Source organism: Anopheles merus, chromosome 3L, assembly GCF_017562075.2.
Source record: "Anopheles merus strain MAF chromosome 3L, AmerM5.1, whole genome shotgun sequence".
NCBI lineage: Eukaryota > Metazoa > Arthropoda > Insecta > Diptera > Culicidae > Anopheles > Anopheles merus.
In genome coordinates this window covers 31828079-31847158 of record NC_054085.1, presented here as the reverse complement: position 1 = coordinate 31847158, position 19080 = coordinate 31828079, and the positions used below count along the sequence as shown (strand labels likewise).

General features: G+C 43.2%; 1 protein-coding gene across 5 annotated transcripts in view; it reads right to left on the bottom strand.

Moving 5' to 3' along the window:
* Nucleotides 1–248: 248 nt before the first annotated feature.
* LOC121599226 overlaps nt 249–19080 on the bottom strand; it is a 43249-nt gene continuing 24417 nt past the window's right edge. For all 5 annotated transcript variants that reach the window (XM_041926875.1, XM_041926872.1, XM_041926876.1 and 2 more), the window contains 4 exons: nt 4907–5383; nt 4510–4800; nt 3972–4400; nt 249–1680 (listed from right to left, as the gene is read on the bottom strand). In XM_041926875.1, coding sequence (XP_041782809.1) covers nt 1571–1680; nt 3972–4400; nt 4510–4800; nt 4907–5383 — 1307 coding nt within the window. In that variant the 3' untranslated portion in view covers nt 249–1570. The remainder of the gene's footprint in view (nt 1681–3971; nt 4401–4509; nt 4801–4906; nt 5384–19080) is intronic.

Here is a 19080-nt window from a genome sequence, read left to right as displayed (position 1 = left end):
GAGTTCAGTTCATATTCGTTATATTTTAACATCATCAGCATTCGGTATTATTATCAGTTTTTGTGTTTTTTGCCGTTCTGTGTATATGTGTTTAGTTTACAAGCGCACAATTGTAGTGTGTTTATGTGTGTCTGTGTGTATGTGTGTTATTCTTAGGTTGTGTATGTCACACTGTTTTGGCATGCTGTTTTTTAGTTACGTTTAGTTCAGTATAGCTTAGTTTCTTTATTTACAATCTGTTTCTGTTCTAGCCGCAGCATTAGAAAAAAAATAACGTTCTTCCTCCAATGATGCAAGAGAAAGCGAATGTAAAGGAGAGGAGAAGAGATGTGAGAACTAAGCAAGGGAGCAGGATAATATCACAATAACACAAAGTTAGGGAACGTTTCAATGTAGCGAACTGCTCGTACTTCTCGTACTACCGTGAAGCGGATCATACAACGTGTGTGCGTTTTTATCGTGTGTATCGTGTGTTGATTAGCTTTAGCTTTTTGATTCCGAAACAACACTGTATTGTCCTTTAGTTCGCACTGTCTAACAACAATAGTAACCAGCTAACACCGGTAAATCGATGCCTCATTGAACAGGATAGGTCTTAGGACGCACGCACCAAACTCTCGCTTTACTCGGCAAATGCCAGCTCGAATTGATTTCTATCTATTTGTGCGCCTTTGTGTGTTTATTTTACTGTTGTTAGTTTTTTAGAGCAGCATATAACATTCACTTTTGTCCAATATTAACATGCGTACCGCTTACTTCTTGTTCAGAGGTTGTGTCTTTCCCTGCACGTCTGTAGTGGCTCACGTTTGGCAAAATAGAGATCCGGGTCCATTCGGTTCCCTTGTGCCTGTGTCTTCTTAGTGCTGTTTTAGTTCGAATGTAATCTTATCCTTTCTCTTTTCTGACTAAACACACCTTTCTATCCTCAACTAGCGTATCGAGGTTTTTTTCTTCTTGCTCCTCATCTTGGTTCATTTTGCAATGTCAGTAACAAAAATCGTTCACATTCTTCGATACCACCGTCCCTGCCGCAGGGTAGCATGGGGATGGCACGGGTTATAAGCACCTGCTCGTGTCCCACCCCAGCTCTCCCTGCATTTTCTCAGGCATCCGATTAAGACCGCTTGTTGAGCGTAACAAGATAGAAAGGGAGATAGAGAAACGAGAAACAGTGCGAGAGGGAAAGATACTAAGCTAAAGGGATGGGAACGAAATGGGAGCGACCATTGTTTCTATGCTCCTAACGTCATCCAGCGATCGGAGTATGCTTGCAGTCCTTTGCAATAATACACCACAGGACAGGGGGTTTTGTTTTTTTTATTCTTTTTTAGAGTATATTTTCCCACCGGCAACCATCGAACTTCATTGGTGTGTCTCCTCCCTCTTGGCTGAGTGAAGTGACGCTCCGGTGGTAATAAAGAAGCGGTTCCTGTTTCCGGTTGTTGCGTGTAGCGCTACGATCTTCATCTACTTCCCCCTCATGTTAGTTGCTAGGCCGTCGTCTTTTCGAGAGTGTGTGTGTGCGTATGATAGTGGTCGAACGAACTTCTGCTCCTTCTGCTGAACAGGATTACGAGCCATGCATCTGCCATCGGCGTAGCGTTACCAGCAGTAGCTGGCCGATGTGGAGCAACGGTATGCTGCTGCCAGCCCAAACCACAAACCGCAACCGGTGAAGTTCTGAAAGAAAGCAAAGCAGTGGGTGTGTGTGTGTGTGTGCGTGCTTATGTTAGAAGTAAAGGTGACGACGGAACGAAACACAATACTCGCGCGCCCTCCTGATGAAGCAATGGAGGGGGCGGGCGCATTATATTACCCAGGGAACAGGGACAGGGAACGCTTCGCAATGAAGTGCGGAAGACTTTATTGGAACGGCACATTAGTAGTAGTAGTAGTTCGGCAGCTTGCCTCCCGTTGGCGGTCGTTGTGGTGTACGATACGTCGTACCGCACAAGCTGGGTTAATATTGTGTAACCTGAACCAGATGAAGAGGTTGGGTGGGCTGATGGGTAGGGAGGCGCAGCTGATAGTAAATTGAACAAAATGGCTTACTACTTGCGGTGGTCGTCGTGCGTCTTGGTTCGTTTGTAGAACTTTTTGCTTTTACTTCAGGTTGAAGCTGGTGCTAATTTCTTGGTTTTAATTTCCTGTCGAGCCATGCCGAAAGGGGATTTGCTAGAGCGTGATAGAGTGATGCTTTGTTTATTTCGAACTGTAAATCAACACTTGAAGAACGTCAGATTGAATTTGTTCTTCGCTCACTGGAAGCTATCCATGATAGAGGATAACATCTACAGTACATGTCAATCAAATCGGATATTTGAAGAGATTGTCAACTACACTACGTAAAGTCCACCATTCCAATAGCAATCAAATTATGGAAGTAAAATAAAGAAAATCGATTTGAAGGGAGCTTTCAATTCCGGACACACGTATGATAGCAAATTTAAAGAAAAGCTTAATGTTAAATCATTTTGAAACATTCCCAGTACATAATGCATCAACTCGGGGTTTTGAAAGCTAAGTCAATCTTTTGAAACGCAAATTCACCTGATCTCATAACATATATTTTGCCCATCAAAAGTGGATTATTATGCAGCCGAAAAAGTTTGCATGTTCTCTTAAGTGAAAGTCAAATCCTCTATTTCTAGTAACTCGCTTTAAGTTTATTAGTTTCTGACTAGTAGATGCTGTATCGGTTACTGGACCGAGACAGCTTTGCAATTTGATCCTTGCTTAAGGTAGGTTCAGGATAAGTTCTGACATTGGAGTAAACTGAAGATCAGCTTTTGTAACGGTGTGGGTTCAGGATTAGATCCAGATATCGTATGCGATCAATATCAGCTCCAGTACTGGTATCGGTTGAGTTTAAGCTCTTGGACTGACAGTGCCTTAGGGTATCAGGAATCATAAGAGGTACAAATAGCGGAGGTCCTAAGAGCATGGTTAAATTAGAGGGCGGCAGCTCAGGGTTCCTTATCATGGGGCCATCAAAAACACAGGGCCCCTTACAGCCGTCCAGTCCGACGGATTTAATCCCTCTGTTTTTATAGAGACTTTGAGCCAATTGGCCTCATTCGCCTCTTCATTTAACCCCTCTGAGGACCTGCAGATATGGGTTCGATTTCATGTCCGAGGACATTTATTAGTTCTGTAAAACCTCCAGAACAAATATGGGTACGGGAACAGTTGCTGAACTGGTATTGATTAAGAATTAAGTTTCTCTTGACATATCCCTTACACTTAGGGAGGAACACGTTGTCAAGCCTTGTAAGCGAACCAAACTAGTTGTTCATAAAAATCAAATCCTTTCATTGTGTACATTACGACCATTCCTTCACAACCGCTTTGTTGATGCATCTTTCAGTAACTACAGATTAGCACATGATCAATTTTTCAACCACTCTTTGTGTCACCCACCTCTAACCAGCAAGAAGCTAGTCCAAAAACCGCACAAACCCCGGGATATAGACAGCACGATTCAATCAATTATTACCACCAAGACTATCGGGGTCGTGAGCTTTTGCAACAACATTTGCAATTGCACAACCAGCAAAGTATGTGTGTGTGTGTGTCTCATGGGAATAACAGGGAAATATCGACAGTCCCTCCAGACGGTGCCCTTTAACCTGAAGAGGGCAATTAGCTCGATTGCTGTGCAATTACCGCTGCTTCCTACCTTGCAAATGGATTGCGTTCCTTGCACGTCCCAGCGGACAGCCCGACATGGGGAAGCGATTGATTCCTGGGGCTTATCAACTTTATGACCCTGGTTTCATCCAGTGGGATGTGGGGGACGGTGACTGCGCCCAAGTGACACAAGTAGCGGTTTAATAATTCACCGGAGAGCTCGTAAAGCTCCGGGCTAAAAACTGTGACTCATCAAGGAATCAATCGTTCCCTGCCCCTGGAGGCTCGTTCTCAATCGGGTTTCAATATTTGATCGCCAAACGACAGCCGTGCGTGCTTACCTAACCGGGCGGTGCCACTGTTGTAGAGCAGGTTCTCGTTCAGCAGCTCCTTGAAGTCTAACACATTCATTATCTCGTCCGAGTCGACCGCGTTCGACTGCTGCACCGTCAGCACCCGGGTCGAGCTGGCCGTCGGTCGCAAACGGATGACGGACGGTATCTGGGGCCGGACCGTATCCTTCGAGCTGGCCGTACCGGCCACGGCCGACGAGCTCGGCTGTTGGCCAGCAGTCGTCGTCACCGTCGTCGTCACCTTCACGCTCGTAGCCTCCGGTGTCGTCACCGGAACCGTCACGGACGGTGTGCTGCTGGTGGACACTTTCACCGTACTGCTGCTGCTGCTGCTGCTAGTACTGCTGCTGGTGTAGGCAACCGTGCCGAACGGATCCAGGATGGAGTTTGACTCCCCGAACGGTCTGCTATTTACATCTACGCACGCACATGTGCACGGGTACACCAAAGAAAAGATGAAAAATCGATATTAGCTCATTAAATTCCTGTGTTTTTAACCAAACGGTCGCGACGCCAGCGCACGCACCTACGAACACGGTTTCCTTCGCCCGGCGGTACTCGGTCCCGGGCACGGCCAGCATACATTTGATCACATCGTCCGGCTGCAGCGACTCGTACAGCACGAGCTGAACGCTGACCGAGCTATCGTACAGCCCGTCGGCCACCGGGATCTCGTAGACGGTGCCGTTCTCCAGCCGATAGTCGTTGATCCACAGCGACAGCTCGGGCGCTGGGAAAATGCCGTACACGCTGCAGACGACCGTCACCAGGTCGTTTAGGTTGCGATGGTACTTCAGCACAAACCCGGACTCGGGCACTGCAAAAACCAACACGACAAAGAACGGCACACTCGTTTAATGGATAAATTGTCCGAGCCCGAAGCGGGCTGGGCGGCAGGCCGGAGGCCGGAGGTCACCCCTTACCAATGATGAACAGATCGCCGGACTTGATATCGAACGATTGGTACGTGTGGACGGAGCAGCTGTACTTGCCGGCAAAGTCCTGGCTCGGGTGCATCAGGGCCAGCGCCCGGTGCTTGTGCATCGCCTCGTTCCCCACGGTGAACGTCCGGTTGACGTGGTCCCGCATCCGGTTCAGGCTGGACGGGCTGCGATGGGGCGGTATCCACTGGTAGATCGGCACATCGTTGTGCAGCCACTTCAGCACGAACCCGGTCTCGTGCGGCTCGATAACGTACTCGCAGTCCAGCACGAGATGCTCGGCCGGGTCGGGCGCACGGAGCAGCGGTTCCGCCGGATCGAACGGTATGTCCGGATCGTCCCGGGCGCTCACCTGGCCCGGCGCGTAGTACTGATGGTGCTGGTGCCGCTGGCGATGGTAATTATCTAGCACGTACACACGCGGCACCGACAGACGCGTTATGTGCACGGAGTCGACCGCTGGAAAAGCGTGGAAGCGTAAGAAACGGGGTGATAGCAAGTTTCTGACGGTGCGCAATCAGGTGGACATAATTTTAATCGATTCGTCCGTGTGCGGTATGATGAAAAAAGGGGAAGGATATGTTTCTTTTGTACACTTTTTGGGTACTTTCGCCTCAAAATGGCATTCCTTTTTAATAGATTTTTGTGTCGCATTGCTTTCGAATTTTTTCAACTGGTTTTTTGTTGTTTTGTGAAGCCTTTTCTTATTATTTTGTATGTTTAAGTGTTAGGCGTATCTATTTGAGCATTTGTATTGCTTTCTTTTCATGCGTTTTGTTATGAATCTTTTTGTATGTTTTGCTATTCCCAAATTGCTAAAATTATTTCCTATGCTTTGTTGTTAGTACAGAAAGCCTATAAGTTATATTTAAAAATTTAAAACAGGTCACAAATATGTAAATAAAAAAATTCATCTATAAAAATCGAATAAGGAATATGTCAACGTAGAAGTAAAAACGAGTAAAAGCCAAGTACACTAGTAGTAGAGTTAAAGAAATAAAACATAATGTATAAAAAAAGTAAAACGTTGTGCTTTGGATACATTTTAAAACACGAAAGATAAATATAAATGAAAAGATCGTATCAGAAGATAAAGAATCACTGAGACAATTAAACCAAGTGTAAATAAATAAAACGCAATGCTTTATGCTTAATTTAATGCAAATAATTCTAAAGTTGATGATTTTTTTTAGAGTATTTTAATCACATAAACATCGACTAAACACAATAAAAAACATCACATCGCGTTTAGTACACCAGTACCAAATTCCATCTCAATTACTTAAAACGTTCTTTCTTATTCCCTTGTTTCCCCGCCCGCTACTAATCCATTGAGAAAGTGCTTCAATTTCAAATGATGAATGGCGCGGAAAGAAATTCCAACGAGATCGGCGCGCAAATGAAGATCGTATTAACAACTCAACGAAAAGTGCGCTGGGGGCGGTTCACCTTATGGCGGTGAAATCATAATTCAATATAAAACTCCTGCCGAACCGGGAACACCTCTGCCCAACGGGCCGCAGCAGAGACACACATAATTCAATCGACTCCGGTCGTAACCTGGTAACAGGTGAGTTTTATTATACCTTCATGTCTCATTCTTTTTCCTCGCCGCACGTTGTGAAAGTCACACCAAATTAAAGAAAAAGCGAGAGCAACAACAACAAAAATAATACTCTGACTAACGATTACATTACACACACACATACACAGGGAAAGGCAGCATTACCCGAACCCGGTGCCCACATCACATGAGGCAGCGGCACTCGCTTAACGACTTTCTCAACTGCCGCAGTCGTCCTTTTGGTACATGTTTGTGGCATCCCCACTGGGGGGGACATCATCATGAGGGGGAGCCAGTACCCACCCACCCCAAGTACCCGGCCCAGGTAGGCGCAGGATGAGTGTTAAAATACAAACTCGACAAATTTTCACTTTCGTTACGGTCGTAATTTTTTTAATCACCTTCCGTTTTTACTTTCAATTTTGCCGCCTCCACCGACGTTCCGCAGTGGAGTAGGCTCAAGGCTCAAGACCGGAGCCTCGCTTTGTCGGCCGTGTAAGCATTAGATTCATGCTTGTGCAAAATGAATAAAGCCACAAAACCGCCCCGGGAACCAATGGTACACAAAAGGCTCGGGGGTGGAAAGCGACGGAAATGTTTTCCTGTTTACTGGTTACTTCTGTCACGCTGGGTGTGAGAAGCAACACAGGGCAGAAGCACGAGCATCGGAACGAAAACAGCATCCGCCGGAACGAGGCGTTCAGGCCGGCACAGGCAACTTTGAACTGCGGATTGCTTCCAGTCCATCGCCAGGCAGGACGGAAAACATGATGCAAACAATCATTTGGGACCATTTCAAACGTTTATTGCACGACATGTTTTCGTGTTCGTACGACGATTGTTCGATGCGGGTGCAGTGATACAAATCAATCGAATGGAAATTATGAAACAAAATTTTTAAACAAGGGACACTGTTTATTGTTTGTTTGGAGATCCTTTTCGATGGACGCCCCAAAAATACCGAACGTACCCGAGCAATGTGTTTGAGGCTCTTCTGCTTCTTCTGCTGATTGATGCATTATGTATTATGAAAGCTATATTTATTAATATCATTCGATTAGTTGCCTCAAAAAAGCTGAAGCTGCTACCGTATATGATTTATGCATTATCTAGCCAATCACATATGCTTCTGGGAAAACGTTGTGCTTGTCCAAATCGTACGATAGCTCCCACTGAAACCAAAGTTTCGGAAGACAGTTTCGCAGAAGGCACATTTGGCAGAAATCAGGCAAACAGGGAGCGTGATTATTAAGGGACAGTCGAGCACGAGGCAACTGTGAAGGATTCTGGTCAATTGTGCCGCAAGCCTAGATGATGAAGAAGTATGGAATTCATCTTTTTGAAATATTGGGAAATGTCAAACTCGTAGACATTTGTGACATTTGGTAAAGCTCTAAATATTAGTACACGAACTAACTAAATCAAACAATAAATTAACAAACAAATTAAACATAGACAATTACACAAACAAAGAGCCACACGAGAGAGACCGAAATCTGGCAAAAATATCAAATCAAGAGCTTTTTCAAGGAGCTAACTTCAATTTCACAAAAAAGCCACAAAAAACACCATTTGTGTACTTCCGACGCACATCCGACACTACCAATATCCGTTACGTCACCATGGGCTGTTTCAATTATACCGTGTCCAATTTAATTGTATTGATTCCTCCACCGCCAAACCTGCCCGCACGTTCGACGTGTTGGTCAGCAACAAATTGATATTCAACCCAAATTAACCACCGCAAATGGTACCAATCTGCTGCTAACGAGATCAAACCCCCGGTGGGGCAAAAGCAAAGTCGCGACGAAGGAGTCCCCGGATCTTAATGGCAAGTATTGGCAATCATGACGCAGCCAGCGCGGCACACATTATTGGCACCACATTTTTACACCATCATTAGCAAAGCCGGGCTGCACCGTACCGGCGGCTGGTGGTAGTAAATAAAGTAACACAACAAACGGGGCCAGCCGAACTTCACCCAAACCCTCCCACTCGGGGCGCGGCGGCATCATTAGCGCGGGCAGTACACAACAACTCACTTTCTTCACGCGACACCGACAATAAGAACAACAAAAAAACGAGAAAAAATGAATATTGCTTCCTCTTTATGCTTTCGATAATTGCCAACAAGTGAAAAAGGGACGTTTTGGAGGAAAAGGGCAAAGTTTATGTGACGTTATAATAAGCAAAGGCAAAACTAAACGCAGCGGCGGCGGTGGCGGCGAGTGTTGGCGAACGCTTAATTTATGAAGCGCGCTTGCAAGTAATGACAAAAAGTTGTTTCCACTTTTCGGTTCAAATTTTATTCAGCTTTTGTTGTTTTGTTTTGTTTTTTTTTTTTCATATTGCGTTCAATCACAACGAACGATTGGTAAAAAATGCAAAAAAGCAAAGTTATTGGCTTTACATCGTACCCGTGGCAGTATGAGCACGTACTGGGATGGTGGCGCCTTTCAATCGGCAAAAGCAAAAAATAATCATTTTCTCGTCGCTGCTGGTGGGAATAAATCTTATTAAAGTTTGAGCCAAACTTCCAAGATCGCACACGGCTGCGTGACGGCAGCACCGGCGACCTTTGACCGGCACTGGTGGGAAATACAGTGATGAAATTACAATTTTTGCTTCAACTTTTCTCAGCCTTCAGGCCTCCTACTCAGAGCTCATTTGGGATTTTGGGGGAGGAATCGGCCCTAGGCTCCTGGCCCGAAAAAGGCGGCAACTGTATTGTTTAAAGTTTCCTCGAGAGAGCAACTTATGTTTCCATCTGGTTGGCGATTGATTATTACGGTGCAAATTGATTTTTGTTTATGCTCCCTCCCTCGATACATTTGCATAAAAGGTAAAATTGAATCCTCAAACTGCACCGAAATACGCTTAAAGTTTTCGAATCAGAACGAAGCAAACTTTTAAGCTGCCCAAAACATTGTGTTACAAATGGACGGAACGGAAAAGGGGGGAAAAAAAGCAAAATATGATAGCAACCGTGACCACTATTTCCACTACCAGATGCGTTGCGAAGCGGGTGGTCAATCGGGGCAAAAGGCATCCACAAAAATCAAAACTCAATTTCGTGCACTATTGAATCCATACACACGCGCGCGCAGACATCACGCCAGCCAGCGAGAAAAACTGCAATCGGGCGAAAAGTTCGTTCGCTTTTTGCGAAAAGCTAATGTTTCGAAAAATTGCACCCATTCAGAGCGGCATTTCGGGACGACCGGGTGACCACCAACGGTGCTGCTGTCGTCGTCGTCGTCATCGTCGTCATCAAACGCATCCGAATAGAAGGGTTAGGACAAAATTTGGACACTATTGCGAACCGTGTGCTCGAATGTTGTGTATGTTTGTCTGTGTGGAAAGTTTGCTGATTTAGTTAATGGAGAAACTTTGCTAACGGATGAAGCAGGAACGAGGGAACACTGCAGCCAAAAATGGAAGGGATTTGTCGAACGAAAAGAGTTAGTGGGTCCATAGCCTCAACATAAAGGTAAAAAGGAGACTTTGTTTGCAAAGCCCATTTCTGCCTGTCCGATCGCTGGGATTAATGATAGTGTCATTATTAGATGGCTTTGCGAAAGGTTGCTAAATTGCTTGCTAAATCGATGAGGAAATTGCACCATTTCTTTCATGTCTTTTTGAATATAATCCTTGCATAGACAAGGATTTGTTAAGCAATTACATCCTTTTTTTATTTCAATAATAAAGCAATTATCCATCAATGGGACACCTGCGATAAGTCGTGTATAGGTCCCACCATGCACCTTTTGATTGAACTGCAAACATATCCAACACCTTGTGTTGCATCTCGAGACGCTTCCCGATCGATCGGATGCACCAAATTTTGCAAAAGAAATCGCTTTCAAGTTGGGATTAGAATTAATTGAATCGCTTCAAGTTTGGCAGTGCATGAAATTAAACATTCTCGGTGCTCTTCCGCTCTTTATGGGTGATAGAGAGAGTGGGGTTGGGTGCGTTTTGGGGTAGGGTGTTGTCATTAGGGATTATTTGGTGTTATAATGTGTCGGAAAGATGGTATTCTTTGCGATAGGGTTAAGTGTGTGAAGGAGGCTTTGTATTTGTATTGCCAATATGTACTGAGCAAAGAGGCCAAGAGTAATAATAAATTGGAAAATATGATAGAAAATATTAGAAATATAGGATGCATGGAAAATATAGTGAACCATGTCTACATCAGGAGTTTTGTTCAAATAAAAGAGATGTTGTAATTTTGTTACTAATTAATATATATGTTATATATATATATTATATATATTTTATGTAAGTAAAAACTTGTAATAGTATATTGTATAATACTGCTTACTGTTGTGGTATAATACAACATGATTGAAAATTCAGCATTACACGGCATGCATTAAAAGCATCAAAAGCATGTTCTACATATGACTCAAACATTTCAAATCATTATGCATGAATGAAACGACCTTTCTACATTATTCCTGCTTTTTTTCTTCAAACGGGATCATTTTGTGCAACATATTTCAGGAGAAGTAAAAGCTCCTTATCGTTGAAATGCGATCGCTAACGATAAGCCGCCCAAAGTTGTTAGATCTATTGCCTCTTTTTCACTCTTCCACAGGTTAACCTGCTCTATAAACTGGTTCCTGGTAACAAAAAATAAGCTTCTCATCATACACTTCATGGACGACCATGTATGAGATAATCTTTTTCACATGCCTGTACCAGTCCAGAATGAGCCAGCACGGATGATGCAGTGAAATGCAAATCCACACCGGCAAACGCCAAGGTCCGAGCTGTGTGTGGGTTGTGATGAAAATAGCAACATTTGCTCTGATGTTGCCGTCAGTAGGTGGTACACACCTTATCTATCTTTTCCCGAGGATACAACTAACCAATTTGCTGTCGGAAATTGGAGCAAATAGATGGTTTCATTTCTGAAAAAAGTGTTTAAAGTGTGCACCCACTGAACCTTGAAGGTATATGCATATGCTTCGTTTAAGCGTCGCTGCAAAGTGTAGGGTGTAGTGTAATTTGTTGCTTTAACCAAACCCAAAATAGAGAATAACAATCGAATTTTTAATGGTCAAGACTAGGCTCCTTTTTATTTTGCCTCAATGCCCTTATGATTCACAGAAGCTTATTTAAAGCTTCGCCATCTTTTGCACTATAATTAGTGTTAATCAGTGCACCTAACCATTTCGACCGCATGCAGCGACGTAAATCAGGTAAATTAATTACTTTAAAGCTTATCCGCCCCGATTGCATCCTACCATTGCTCATTCTTCCAACCACAAGGCATTAAGTGAAAGTTTTTGCGATGATTTCATCCGAAACGTCTCACCACTTACTTTACTAGCACCTTCGGTAAAGCTCCTGACGGTCCAGCAGCCTCAAACTGTAGCCACACTGTACAATCCATCCTGCCCATGCGCCCCATCCTGTGCGAAGCTTAATGTTTCGTGTTTCGGTAAGTTTTGGGCGAATGTTTGCCAACAAGTTAAACCATCATCATCATGGGTGCCCTTTTGCAACGGAAACTTACGACATAATTCTTGATAATCCTTTTTCCACCACTGTGGAGGTGTGGTGCGCGAAGCAACAGAAGCACTGGTTTCTTATCAAACGCCGAGCAGCAGCGAGAGACGGATGGTCCTTTTGCGGTACGCAAGCTTCGTGTGACTTGATTCATAATGGATGTACAATCTGCTTGGGTGATTTATCAAAAACTATGCACTCTACAACCAATCAAACTTTCATGAAACATGTTCAGTTGGGTGGGAAGTAGTTTGTAGCGTAATGAAACTTTTGAGGCTGAAGCGTTGAGGTTAATTTAATGCAACAATGGCACAGAGCTTATTACACAGTGCGTTGATTGGAATGGAGAGAAACCACCATAAGGGTTCATGAAAGTGAGTTTTTCTTTACAAAAATGTTATGATTTAAAACTATTACAGGATTTTTCACATTTTAATTGGTTGGTTCCAATAAGTTTTTGGGCTCGTCGCATGTTTTATTCATCATATCCCTTAGATGTTTAGCTCGTTCCCACAAAACTACTTTCTATGCCTTTATTCTACGCACTTTCGTTATTTTTAATACTGAAAATGACTATGGGAAATTACGCACCCCATAAAGCGTGTCGTATCGCTTAATCCAAATTTAAGACAACATTTTGCTTCGCAAAGTAAGGGTAAAACTTACGACCTTCTATATCTATTACGCCACATGTTTTGCCCAATTTATTTGACTCAGGATATTAATTTCTCCAGCACCATACACGCACACCAAACCATCCAAAGTCATCCATTCAATGAAAGCTTTACGATAGTCGAAATAAAGATAACACGCTCCTTTTTTCCTTGCGGCTGGTATGGCCTGATGATAAGTTTCGTACCTTTCGACGGTATGCCTTTGCCTCACGAACCAACGATAAAGTCAGATTTTATCGTCCTCAGTTTCGTTTCTCACCTGGCCTGGGGGAGGGCGAGTATTACACATAGACACACTGGGAGCGTGCTTTTTTCCACTCCTTTCCTAGCACGGATGCGATAGAAGAGAGAAGGAGAGATAAAAAAACCGCTGGCTAATGGAAGAAAATTCTGCACGACTCGACTACTAATGCCCCACAGTGAGTGCTCTTCAGCGAGCTAGAACTAAAACAGAAAAGTACGATTGGCTGGGCTTTCATCGTCTACCAATAATAATCCCCACCCCCCGAAGCGCACGCCACCAGTAGGACCCACTTTCACTATCGCTTGTCGGTGGCTTTGCGCTGTTCACACCGAGCCCCGGGACCCGAGCGCAACCCGGCACTTCAAGAGCTGCTAATTGTGTGGCAGCGCTAACCTCCGGCTCTCCTGCTTAAAACGAAGCTCGTAAATCACGACCACTTGGGGTCGGGTGTTCCGCAGCCAGAGACAGTACAGTGGAGCGATAAACGGAGGCAGGTGAATTAGCCGACCGGAAAGCCTTCCAATTGGCCTGCTTGCTTGCGGACAATCGGCTGCGGGCCGCTTCTTGTGCGCTCAAGTGGGTTGGGAGTAGGCAATAATATTTTTCTACACATGGGTTGAGTGTGTGTTTATTGCGCATGAGAAGGTTGGAGTGGTAAATCATTTTAGTATTTATTATTTTTATGGTAGATGAAGCTGGCGATAAATTGCGTACAAAGTAACTGTATTGTGTTTGGTGAGCGTTGAGAGAATGGTGTAGAATTTGTTATTAGTATGAAACTAACTGTTAGCTCTTTTAAATGTTATTACTTGAATATCGACGCATTTGTTATTACAGCAAACAAATATGAATATCTATTGAGAGCTTTTCAATCAAGCTTTAACACCTTTCCGTCGAAAATGGGATAGTATCTATGGGTTCAACTCTTTTTTCATTGTTTTCTGTTACTTTTAACTTATACTTTTACTTACTTTTTGGTAAATTCCGTATCGAAATGATCTCAGCTCTTTAGTTACTAGCCATGGATTGGTCATTTTCTACTTGGTAATTGGCAAAGCGTGGATCAACCAGATCATGCTCCATCGGCCGAAACAGACCGTAATCCCAAGAATCATTGTCTAGGCATGACAGTGGAGCAGATTGTGGTGTCAACTCTTGGCTTCACATCGCATCGGACCCCCAATTCCACACTTTTCCGATGATTTGCGAAAAGCATCTAAATTGTTGATAAATTACTTGTTAAGATACCCCAAGTGCCTTTCTGGGATGTGATTGTTCTGGATATTATTCGAGCATCTATAGAAAGTCTAATTGTTTATTCTTCAATTTTGGCATCGCCCTAAAGCGTTCATTGTCTTTCAATCAAAATGGAATTCTTCTTTCCGGAAGATCATACCACGGTTAGGCAAAGGATAACATCTAACTTTAAAATGCTACGAATTTATTGATATTCCTTTGATGTTTTGGCTTTCTTCTTCTTCTTCTTCTTTGGCACAACAACCGCTGTCGGTCAAGACCTGCCAGTACCCACTAATGAAGAGAGCTTGGCTTTCAGTGACTTATTGTTACCATAGCAGGATAGTCAGTCCTACGTATGGGGGCACGGTCTATTCGGGACTTGAACCCATGACGGGCATGTTGTTACGTCGTACGAGTTGACGACTGTACCACCAGACCGGCCCACTGGTTTTGGCTTTACAGACTGTTTATTTTCAAGGATTATATTTTTTTATTCAGTTTTACATCAATGATTTAGTTATATTCTATCATTCAAGCATTAAATGATTATTGATTATTTGAAACAAATCTTTAGTGTTATGATTTTTCAAGGATATTTTAGTTTTATTTATTACATTGTTTCCCATTATTTTTTGGAATCTGTCGTGGCATTTTTGGATTAACTGATTGTTTCTCACATATTTTTGAATCGTTCCTCACATATTTTTCAATCGAGGATACATTGGAAGTGCTTCAGCATTTTTGAACCAAATGAATAAAACGATTTTGGGAAATGCCTAATAATCCTTGGGATGGCTAAAAAGCAATAGAACAGCGTCCAAAATTGCCAAATAATCATACAGCACCCTGTAAAATGTTGATTTGTAAAACATAGTTCTAGAAAACAATTTCTTAACCCAATTCGAGTAAAAACTAGGTAATATTCAATTTTCTAAAAAGTTACAAATATTTAAGCAATACCAACAAAGAAAACAAAATATAATAGACTTAATGCATCCGGGTTTTACAACAAGAGGCGCTATTCCAAATAATTGGTCGTCTTGGTCTCCAACTTTTCCTCTTCCATGAATGCAACGTTTCTTAGAGTCAGACTAATAACAAAAATCCCAGTGACCCAAACAACCGATACGCAGCACCGACACCACGACAAACAGCGAACTGCCTTTCCATACGCTCAATCACACTCAGATGACTCGGTTCATCCGGGAGGGTCTTGTTTTCGACTCCAGATAATCGACTCCCCACCTCGACTCCCCACTGTACAAGCTGCCACCACACAATCTGCACAATGAGCCACAGCCCAGCATCATCCAGCATCCCGGTTTGTGATGAAAACAAGCAAAATCAACGACAAAACACGCCGATTACAAGATGGCACCGGCGGCATTCTGACGCTTGCTGTCCCGTTTTGCATCCCTTCCTCCCCCCCCTGCCGCCTTGCCGCCGGTTCCGTTCCTTCCCGCTTAAATGCAATTTGCGAAAATGGACATTCAGGGAAAACCAACAAAACATCCGACTAAATCATCATCACCGTCTTTGCCGCGGTGCGATCAGGGCACTGACTGAGACAGGAAGACGAACCTGGCCGACCTGGCCAAAGCGCACCGGCGGTCTGAAGCACCGTCTTCCGACTGCCGGCGGGTAAGAGCAATCGAGTTAAGTGGTTGTGTGTGTGCGTTTGGGTGTGCTTTTGAGGACTCTGCACGGCAACTCGACAACAATTCCCGTCCAAAAGGAAAAGATAAGAAGCAGCACCTTTCGCAGCACATGTGTGTGTATGTGAGTGTTTGTGAGTGTGTCAGAGGAGACCATCGCCATCACCCGAAAAGGGTCCGATGGGCTTGGCAAACGATGATATGCAAATCGTTCATGGCAGGTGGTATTTGATGATGGAAAACGGGCACCGGCAGCACACAGAAGAAGAAAAAGAAACGAGTGAGAAAAAAAGTAGAAAAAAAGTAAAAACACACCAAACCCTTTCACGTCGTGCAAAATAGCAGTAACAGTTCGTAGTCGAACAAAAACAAAATGGATCTCACGATGGAAGGGTTTGTATCGTTTTTTTCTCACTACCTTTGCTCCATTTGTGCGACGAGGGCAATAGAGAAAACATTTCTCACCCAACCGTAATGTGCCACTTAGGGATCAGCCGGCACAGTTTCGTACGATACGATCTTCAAAGGCGGACAGGCAAAGCAGTAATAATACTCGAGCTGATTGATAATTCCACCCTCCCGAAATGGGGGTGTAGGCAATGCCCATTGTGCGTTTGTTCGAATGAACATGTTTAACGGACAATCAGGCGAAGGTGGTGCACCGCATAGTAAATGCTGCTTTCGGGTGGGTTAACTGAGCAAGAATGGTATTACCCTTGTAACAGTTGCGTTCCATAAATGCCACTTAACAATTGTTACGGTTTTTTTGAGAAGGGTTTCTTTGCATTGTTATTCTAGAGGTCATGGAACTCTTATGAGCCATTCTACCAAATGCTCTTCATTTCGGTAACATAGGAAGGGACTTTATTTATACGGTTTACGCTAGCTCGTGTAGGTGCTTTTTTTTACGCCTCAGACTCTGATTCTTTCATCCTTTCAGCTTCTCATTCTATGCTTGAAAACATACTAATGCAGTGAAATGCAAGTTGCACCCACTCCCAACAATACCTTCCGGGAAGTGGGGATCCCCATAAACAAGACCGTATTTGTGCCCTGCTTACATAATCTCGGCCGTAGTTAGAGTTGAGCGTAATCAAGAGCATTGCAGCACACATACACACACACACAAAGATGCATTGAGATCCGAGATTCTCGCTCGTTTTTTTTTACACAACACATCAACAAGAGCATGAAAGCAAAACATCAAATAAAAGCGTATTTTGCATATTCCATCTTGTCGTCAATTTCGGCCTATCTCTGGTTGGTTTGCGCGCATCGCGTCTTCGTAATCCAAACAAAATGTATTCAACGCTGTAACTGGGTTACGTTAAAGGTTGCTTAACCAAAAAAATATAATGAGGAGGTTTACTTTTCCCCTTTCAATTCGAAAAAAAAAATCAAAACTGGCTCACCAAATGTCTTGAGGCTATGTTAAGGAGCGCTCACAGTGTGTACGCCGCACACAAACAGCGTGGTGTAGCAACGTTCGCAACCGACAGTTTGTACCCAGCTCAACAGCAAGAAGAAGAACATCCGAAAGGAACATCCATTTCAACAACTTATCCCATTCTGTGGGTACCAGTTTGACAGGTTGGTAAAATTAATTAGCTCCTGTCGGTTCGGTAGAGCGGGCGAGGAAATCATTGGCAAAAACTACGACGCCTGTAAAGCGCACTCCATGGCAAACCATGGTAACAAGGCATGAAAACCATCGGATTAAATAGACGCAGACTAGTGACAAGAGAGGAAACAGTTGGATATTTCCGTGTGATAGTATTTAAATATTCTTCACAGAGCCATCGATTGAAGATTTTGACCATTTTTACATACATAGTCGATTTGTTTTAAATACATGTAACAATTTGGGCTTTAAAACAAAACACTCAAAAATGTGCGTTTGAAATGTAAACAAAAACCATTCAATAGAAATGCGATAAACAGGTTATAATCTCAAAAATAAATTAATCATAAAATTAAATTTTATATTAATTGAAAATAAAATAAACTGTTTTTGGAAGCTAAAGTAAGCGCGGAATGAGTTGTCTTCCATCTATACGAACGTGATGAGTTGATCACTCCTTTATTACTGTTACAGGGGCCAAATACTGTTGACACACTTGCTGAACTACTTCTTCTATTGGGTGATTCTATTGGCGCGCTGCCATATTTATGAAATGCCAGCAGCTTGCCACAAGTAGCAATTTACGTTCAAACAAGTTTGCAAAAAGTGTATCAAAAACTTTAACAATCGTTTGAAAATCCCTGTAGAATCTTACATGTGTTAATGCCTTTGGAATGCATTTTTCATATATTTATGTTTCATATAAAAATATTTAAAAAAAATACTAAAATACACCCAAATGAAAACAATTTGCAAACTACCAGTTTGTTCTGTAGCGAAAAACGATTCTCCAATACTAAAGCAAAACCACCACATGTGTTTTGCAACTTTGCCAAAGCAAAAAGTAAAGCCAAACCCCAAATCCGTAAGCATTGATATGAATAAATTTGGGAAGCAAACTTTTTTTTTTTATGTTCGCAAAGTTGCAGCTCAGATTGCTCAGAAACGAAGCTACAAGACACACACAGCCACACAAAAACTCCCGAAATTTGTTATTCTGCTGTCTACCATTTGGTTCGCCCAGCATCCCCAATTTTGCAGTTCTCCGTTTCTCTTCAACATTTTCCAGCGGAGAGTCTGGTGCATGGGAAGCATTTTTTTTTGTCTCTTTACCCCGTTTCTGCACCGAAACCAGCGTGAGCAGCGGTACGGTTCGGCCACGACATCTGGTATGACGACAACAATCTTGATCAAGATTTCCGCGCCGACGATACCTTCTTTCTACCGGTGCAGGAGATGGGTGAAGAAGGGTAGGGGGTCGGGCCGGGTAAGGGCACATGAAACTTTCATAGATATTTAAGTTTTGATAAATAAAATTTTTCTTTTCCAGTCGACGTGTTTCCGCGTTGCACAAATTTGTTGGAAGGAGGTACGAAAAAAAAAATACAAACCTACAACAGTAACTATCCGGTAAAAAGTTGTAAGGTAAAAAAAAAAGACGCCAGGAGGAGATGTGAGGCCTCGTCTCCGTCAGCAGCTCCAACCATATTGCCGGCTGCTTTCGTTATTGGTTTGGCACCGGGCGAAACTTCGTTTTTCAATAGAGGAAAACCCAATAATGTTGCATTTAACTTTTAACCGAGCCAAAAGCTGCACAAACATTATCAAAGAAGCGTAAAGCTAACAATTTGCCCCCGCAACG